The 8525-nt window shown below is 42.4% G+C and overlaps 1 protein-coding gene across 1 annotated transcript; it reads left to right on the top strand.

The window, feature by feature from the left end:
* The first annotated feature begins 2594 nt into the window (after positions 1-2594).
* NDN (necdin, MAGE family member) lies at positions 2595-4502 on the top strand. Its single transcript, XM_032395391.1, has one exon. It carries the CDS (start codon positions 2723-2725, stop codon positions 3698-3700), a length of 978 nt encoding a protein of 325 aa, XP_032251282.1. The 5' UTR covers positions 2595-2722; the 3' UTR covers positions 3701-4502.
* Positions 4503-8525: the final 4023 nt, after the last annotated feature.

Here is an 8525-nt window from a genome sequence, read left to right as displayed (position 1 = left end):
CTACCCCAAGATTTACTTTTTTCTTACCCTCCCCAAATGAATTTTCTTCTTCATAGGAAATAGAGTGTCTTCAGCAGACCTTTCCCTGGAAAGACAATGTTATCACTTTAGCAGGGATACTTTAGGCTTCCTGAGTGAGCCGTACTAGGAGTCTCCCTTGTATGTGGTTTCAAACTTGGGCATCAGTTCTGCTGCTTCAAACCTGCTGAGCCTACTCCTTCATAAAGGTCATACACAGGCACCGGTACAGTATTAAACCTCCTGTCAGAAGTGAGGTGGTGAAGTGAACTGTGGTAGAGGTGAGGGACCATTGTTGACCATGGGAAACTTCACCAGAATGAGGTCCATTCCAGCTCAGGCAGCAACTGAAACTGAAGAAGCTCTCTGGTCAGAGCTCCCGCGTCCCACTGCAGCAGGAATTTTTATAATATTATAATTGTTGTGCTTTTATAATTATTTTTAAAACTGCTTTCATACGTTTTATATGTAAGTGTTTTTATATCTTTATAATTGTTGTGCCCAAGCTTGTAATTTAAGTTCATGAATCTATTAAATCTAGGAGGATGAAATATGAGGATGTAATTTTCGTAACCTCACAATGGCAAAAATTATGGCTCATAGCCAAAGCTGAGGCAAGATTTAAATAACAGGCTCAAACATTTTCAGTATTAAAAATATCTTAAATGAATTAAATAGTTAACACAAATAGAAAAAAATCTAAATGCAAGAAAAAAAGAAAACTAATGGAGATACAATACAAGAAATAAGGATTTTTTTTTTAAATTTGAGAGAGAGAATCAGAGAGAGGAAGACAGCACAAGCAGGGGGAGCAGCAGAGGGAGAGGGAGAAGTAGGCTCCCCACTGAGCAGGGAGTCCAATGTGGGGCTTGATTCCAGGACCCTGGGATCATGACCTGAGCCGAAGGCAGACAATTAACTGACTGAGCTACTCAGGCGCTGCAAAATAAGGATTATTTTAAGAGGAATAAGAGCAGTAAATTGATTTGATAGCCATTTTTAAGTAATAAAAACAACAAATATAACTGGCACAACTCTGTAAGATGTAATCCAAAAAAAAACAGAAATCCATAAATTACAGAAAAAGAAGAAAACGATATACAGGAAAAAATCCCACTAAGACATACCTGAAAGATCTGCAGGAATTACCCTAGTGAAGTGGAAGGTTAAGGAGTCCTATCAGAGGTATCGTCCTGCCAAAGGTGATGCAAGCATGAAAATCCAGAGGTAGAGAAAGAGCATTGAAAACCCTTTGAAGCCAATCTCCTTGAGAAAAAATAAAGTGAGAAATGAGAAAGGTGATACAACAAATAAAAAGAGGACTCTGGAAATGTCAAGACAATATTTTAAATATGCTTTTGGTTTCAAGTGATAATAACAGTCTTAAGATAGTGTATTTAAGAAACTGTTGGCTTGAGGAACCCAGGAAGGGCTGAAGGACCACATTGGTGCAGACCAGGGATCCTGATCAGCCTTAGGAAGCCTGGATCCAGAGGCTCTTACACTCACCCCTCTCTTCATAGAAGCTTCTCTGGGAGTGTCAACTTTGTTTTTGCTCAATGTGGATCTGTTTTCTAAAATTAAAACAAAACAAAACAAAACCACAAAACAATAACAACAACAACAACAACAAAAACTACACACACACAACCATAGTTATGTTGCATCTCATTGTTGGTCGTGAGAGACATTGCCAATTACCATCTATGGGACCCATATTAAAAAAAGAAGTCTTGGAAGGGATTTGGGTGTGGCTGCCACATGGGACCCGTCTGTTGCTGAGAGAGTGTGGGGTGGGGTCCTGTGAGAAGGGGAAGTTTTTACAGGAACACAGAGCACAGTCATCACGGAGGGAGGGTGCCGGGCAGATAGGGAAAAATTTGTGCTAATAAATATGACAATCTTTGTATGGTATGTTCTTAATGGAAAAATTAAAAAGAAACCAAAATGACCCAAGGGAAGTAGAAAACCAAAATCAATGCCCATGAAGACACTGGCAATGTCATTCGTATATTATTCCAACAAAGTTCTATTTGCACATGTATTGACTAAATTCAGCATTTCTCATTTTATGACCTCTCTGATGTGGCAGGGATTCCAATCTCAGTCATCCTCTTCACAGTTTACATTTTTTTGTTGGGCAATTCTGATTGTTCTCTAGGTTTAAATTCTCACACTCATCGTCACGAAACTCAAATTTACACACCAGTCTAGACTTTTCTCTGGGACTTTTATATCCACCCTGATTCTGGATACACCCAATTAAACATTTCCTAAGAAACTCAAGGAACTTATCTCAGAATGTTAAACTATCATCTTTCCTCTTATACTTGCTCCTTCTCCAGTGCTCATCCACCTCCCTCCCCTCCTCCCCACCACCATCAGCTCAGCCCAAACGGGACACCTTCAGGTCACTGCTGCCCTTATTCTGGCTGCTCTCCACTACCTCTATGGGGCCTCAAAGGACACCCGCCCCGTCGGGCTCCCAGCCCTGCCCCGCCCCTCCCGCGGCGGCCAGGCCCTCGGCCTGTGGACGCGCAAGCGCAGTGGCCCGTCCCGCCGCCGCCCCGCCCCGCCCCGCCCGGCTGCTGCGGAAGGCGCCGCGCGCAGCAACGCGCACTTCCTCTCCAGGAGTCCGCGGAGGGAGCGCAGGCTCGAAGAGCTCCTGGACGCAGAGGCCCTGCCCTTGTCAGACGGAGCCGACATGTCCGAACAAAGTAAGGATGTGTGCGACCCCAACTCTGCAGCCGAGGCCTCCAACTCCGAGGTGCACAGCAGTCTTGGGGTTCCCGGGGGGCTCTCCCCGCCCGCGTCTCAGGCCGCGACCCTCGCAGGGCCAGAGAGCCCTCCTTTAGGCCCGACCGACGCCCCTCTGGCCTCGCCTCCGCCCCAGGCCCCAAGCGAAGAGGGAGACCCGAAGGCCCTGCAGCAGGCCGCGGAGGAAGGCCGCGCCCACCAGGCCCCGAGCGCGGCCCAGCCCGGCCCAGCGCCGCCAGCCCCGGCCCAGCTGGTGCAGAAGGCGCACGAGCTCATGTGGTACGTGTTGGTCAAGGACCAGAAGAGAATGATCATCTGGTTCCCAGACATGGTGAAGGATGTCATCGGCAGTTACAAGAAATGGTGCAGAAGCATTCTCAGGCGCACCAGCCTCATCCTCGCACGAGTGTTCGGGCTACACCTGAGGCTGACTAGCCTGCACACGATGGAGTTTTCGCTCGTTAAAGCGCTTGAGCCAGAGGAGCTGGACAGGGTGGCGCTGAGCAACCGCATGCCCATGACAGGCCTCCTGCTGATGATCCTGAGCCTCATCTATGTGAAGGGTCGCGGCGCCAGAGAGAGTGCCGTCTGGAACGTGCTGCGCATCCTGGGGCTGCGGCCCTGGAAGAAACACTCCACCTTTGGAGATGTGAGAAAGCTCATCACCGAGGAGTTCGTCCAACAGAATTACCTGAAGTACCAGCGCGTACCCCACGTTGAGCCACCTGAGTACGAGTTCTTCTGGGGTTCCCGTGCCAGCCGTGAAATCACCAAGATGCAAATCATGGAGTTCCTGGCCAGGGTCTTTAAGAAAGACCCCCAGGCCTGGCCCTCCCGATACAGAGAAGCTCTGGAGGAGGCCAGAGCTCTGCGGGAGGCTGATCCCACTGCCCACTGCCCCCGCAGCAGTGTCTCCGAGGACTAGCAAGGTCTGGAGGCAGATATTAATGGTTTCTGACCCTCACCAGGGTGGTGGAGGGGTGGGGGTGGGACATTAGAGTATTCAGGATTTACAGTGCAGTATTTCACGTGTAACTTTAAGTTTTCAGTACAGTGCTTTTATACCTTTTAATGCAATGTTGTATTCATTTCAGTACTATTAGATAGTGTGTAGGATTTATGCATGTTTGTTTATAAGTAAGCTCGGTTGGTGCTTTCGCTTTGTGCTACCTTTCTTGAATTTTTGTACCAGAGACGTGCTAAACTTATGAAATACATTGAGAAATTTTCCATCTTATTCTTTTATATGGAACGGATGATGTGTATTAGGGTAGACTACTTCTGGAGAGTTTGGAGGAACTCACCAGTAAAGCTGGCCTAACCAAGAGAAAAGTCAAGGCCACTCTCTTTATGACCTCGCTGGGCACAGGAAACATCCGTGTGGAGTGCAGTGATGTGAACTGAAATGGTCTCAATGTGGGCACTTGGCACACTTTACTAAACACAAATACAACCCCACCATGAGTAAACTTTAAAGTGAACATTAAAGATTCTTGTGATACAATCATTTTTGGAAAAGTGTACTTTATCTTTTTAACAAAGTAGTATGGATTGGGAATAAGACATTTTACCAAGTGTACAAATATGATAATTTCATCTAATAGGATGGGAAAATCACTGCTCATCATTACTCATTAATGTGTGAAGTTATGGTTTTTTAAATGTAACTTTCATGTTCAAAACTGACAAATACAGAAAAGTATAAAAACAACAAAGCAAAAATGTTCATAATTACACCACACAGAAACAAATGTTAATATTTAGAGTAAGTTCCTTTCTTGCATTTTCTACATTTTATTAAAATTAGTTGTCTCTTGTGGGTACTTAAAAGTGTATTTTCTCTTTGTTTTTAATACTTAAAACAGCCTTTGAGACAGGCACTTACTATATCTGCACCATGGAGGAAATACAGGAACAAAGTATGTAACTAACTTTCCCCAGATCATAGAGCTTAGTGAAAGGTGTTGCTAGGATTTGAACCCAGACAGAGTAAGTCCAGAGCCTACACATTTCCCGACCTGCCTACAACTGCCCCACACCTCCTGCCTTTTAATTATTTATTTATTTAATATTCCATGTTATAAAACGTAGTCTTAGTTCCCTATCCCCAAGACACAAAGTCACACATATGAGGCTAGGGATTTTATTTTTCTAATGAATCCTCACATTAATCTTCTAGAGAAAGCAATCTTAGTCTGATTGTACACATTAAGAAACTTTGTTTCAGCAAGATTAATGGACTTAACCAGATCATATTACTGCTTAGAAATGAAGCCAAGATTTGAAACATGGTCTTCCCTAAAAGACTGAGGTGAAGGTGCCTTCTCTTGACCACTGATGCCAGAGGAACACACATGGGATACCTTGGAGAGGGAGGTGGATTTGGGGTGGGAAGTTTGCCTATTGGGACATCTGTGATCCAGCAGTTCTTGAATTGCAATGGGCCACTAGGCAATCCCTCCAAGGGTGGAATGGGGTGAGGATGGGGTTGAGGGGCAATGATGAAATAAATCTGATTATGCAGTTTTCAATCGTACAAGGGAGTGGGGCAAGAAATGGGCCTTTAATAAGACCAGAAGTCCTTCAAACTTCAGAAGATTGGAAAAGATCATTTTGTCAAAGTCAGAATCCTTTCGGGTAAGAAAGATAATAAAGGAAACGTGTGATAGCACCCCCCAAAGAAGCAAATGGAGTTATATTTTGGTGAGGGAATTACAGTCTGAATTGAGAGCTAGGATTCCCAACACTTAATGGCATTACTTTTTTTTTTTTTTAATGTGAGTGGGGGTAGGGGCAAAGGGAGAAGGAGCGAGAGAGTCTTAGGGGGACTCTGCCCTGAGTACAGAGCCCAATGTGGGGCTTTATCTCACGACCCTGAAATCATGACCGGAGCCCAAACCAAGAGTTGGATGCTTAACTGACTGAGCCACCCAGGTGCCCCTTAATGGCGTAACTTAACAGGTAGATGCAGGTACTAAAAATGTTCAAGAAGCCTTGTATGCTCAGATGGAATCCATTCCCAGTTTAGTAGACTGACTGTGAAGTCTCCCATGGCAGAGACATTTCTGCAGTAACTCAGGGGTGACCTGGCTTTGATGCCACCATTTACCCAGAGCCAAGGTATCTATTGAGAAATTTTAGAAATGTTAAAAAATTAAATTCCTTCTCACCCCAAAGTTCTCTGCAGAATCAAAACAAAAATACCCCTTAAAAATTAAAATATTTAGGAGGGCACGTACTGCATGGAGCACTGGGTGTTATACGAAAACAATGAATCATGGATCACTACATCAAAACTAATGATGTATGGTGACTAACATAACATAATAAATTAAATTAAAATAATAAAATTTAAAATAATGGGGATATCCAGAATCTTCCATTTCTGGAGCAGGGCCACAGCTGTCACCCCTGCCATGACAGGGCGCTGGTCATTTTCTCTAATGTCCTATTGCTCTCCTCACTGCTGGGTTGACCCCTTGCAGCAACTGTAACTCCTGTATACTTCTTTCAGTCAAACCCAGAGGTCACTGGGCAGGCAGTCCTGCACCTCCCACTTAACTCCCTGTGTTTGTATTCACTTTCCTCTCTGTTATGAGAGACAGAGCCATTCCAAAGCTGCCCCAAGCTCAAAGACACAGGCACAACATCCACACCACAGAGGAATGAACCTCTGGAGAAGGAGAAAGACCATATTGTGAGAAATGAGCTGACCCCAGCAAGTCACGTGGGCAGGGCTGCTCAGGTCCTATGCTGTCTCAGAGGCAGCCAGACCTGAAGGAAGAGGCTCCCCAGCATGCAGCAGTGTTAATTCATATTTGGTCCAGCAGATATCTGCCCCGGCATGAGGCACCTGAAGGGAGCATTCAATACCTTTCTTAGATTTTCACACACAGCACAAATAAAAGGTTGGAGGGCTTGCCAAATATTATCCGAAAGGCTCACCTACAAGATGCTGGGAGAGGTTATTCACAGAAAGGAGTCTGCAAATCCTTGATATGCATCTTGGATGACGGTGTGGTGAAGCTCAAACTATTATGGCTGGGAAAGAGTTCCTAATTTCTCATAACATGGGGCATTTTATCTGTTCTGCCCACTGGAATCTCACCTTTTTTTTTTTTTTTTTTTACAAACGCCACACACATATTTCACTGTAATCAACTTCATTTTATTAAAGTCATGGAAGACAAAAAGGGCCTTTGTAAACTTAATATAAAATATAATGCCACCTGATCTATTCTGAGAGAGGAAAACAACATTTGTAGTATCATTATTAAATTGGAAAGATGTGTTTCAAATAAACATGTTACGCAGTTTAGTGTTTCCTCTGCTTGAAAAGCCTTCTGTGGCCCCCTCCACCTTGAGCCTTCACCTGATCAACTCATGAACACCACTTCTACTGGGAATGCTCTCCTAGCCTTCAAAGCACAGTCGTGTTCTCCCAGTATTACAGTTCATACAACATATGCATGCTATTTATCAATATGTTTGTTCTGTCTCTCTCTTCCTGGATTATTACATACTTAAAGATAAAAACTGTATCTGTCATTTTTACCATTTCCCTGATGCTTTACTTAGGGACTGGCATACTATGTGTTTGATAAATATTTGTTATATGAGTTAAGAAACTCAAAACATTATAAAAGACCTACTCCATGGCACAGCAAAATCAAAACCAAACACAGAAAATAATGATCGACCACTCTAAAGTAGAGGAAATAGGGACAAGTTGAACTTAGTGAAAAATTTTTCAGAAAAATAGTGTAAACAAGAATTTTTTCAAGAGTTAGTTCTTTGAATACACTAAGAAATCGGGCCAATATCTAGCAGGATTTAATAAATCTACTTGATTTTTGTTGAGATATAATTGACATATACTATTCTATTAGTTTTAGGTGAACAAAATAATGATTTGATATATGTATATAGTGTGAAATGATTACCACAATAAGTTTAGTTAACATTCATCACCACACTTTTTTTTTTTTTTTTTGCAATGAGAATTTTTTTGGGGATTTTTTTATTTTGCATTTTTTAATTATTGAATTATAGTTGACATACAATGACATATTAGTTTTAGGTGTACAACACAGTGATATGACAATTCTTGCAATAATCAGTGTTCACCATGATAAATACAGTATAGGGAATGTAGTCAATAATATTGTAATAACATTGTATGGTGACAGACGGTGACTACACTTACCATAATGATGAGAACTTTTAAAATCTGATGAGCACTGGATGTTATACACAACTAATGAATCATTGAACACTATATCAAAACTAATGATGTACTATAAGTTAGCTAACTGAACTTTATAAAATTTTATAATTGAACTTTATAAAAAAATAAAATAAAAATGAAAATTAAAAAATTAAAAAATCTGCTTTCCTAGCAACTTTCATATATGCAATACAGTATTGTTAACTATAGTCACTGTGCTGCACATTACATCGCCAGGGGTTATAACTGGAAGTATGTACCTTTTGACCACCCTTACCCATCTCACCCCACCCCCAACCACCATCTCTGACAACCATTAATTCATTCTCTGTATCTATTATTTCAGGGTTGTTTGTTTTTGTTTGTTTGTTTGTTTGTTTCCATTTATGGGGCAACTGGCTGGCTCGGTCAGTAAAGCATGCAACTCTTGATCTTGGGGTTGTAAGTCTGAGCCCCACATTGGGTGTAGAGATTACTTAAAAATTAAAAAATATATATATTTCCTTTTATAGTTGACATCATA

Source organism: Phoca vitulina, unplaced genomic scaffold (assembly GCF_004348235.1).
Source record: "Phoca vitulina isolate PV1807 unplaced genomic scaffold, GSC_HSeal_1.0 scaffold84, whole genome shotgun sequence".
Classification (NCBI taxonomy): domain Eukaryota; kingdom Metazoa; phylum Chordata; class Mammalia; order Carnivora; family Phocidae; genus Phoca; species Phoca vitulina.
Note: the sequence above shows the minus strand (reverse complement) of the source record. Positions and strands in the feature narration are given on the sequence as shown.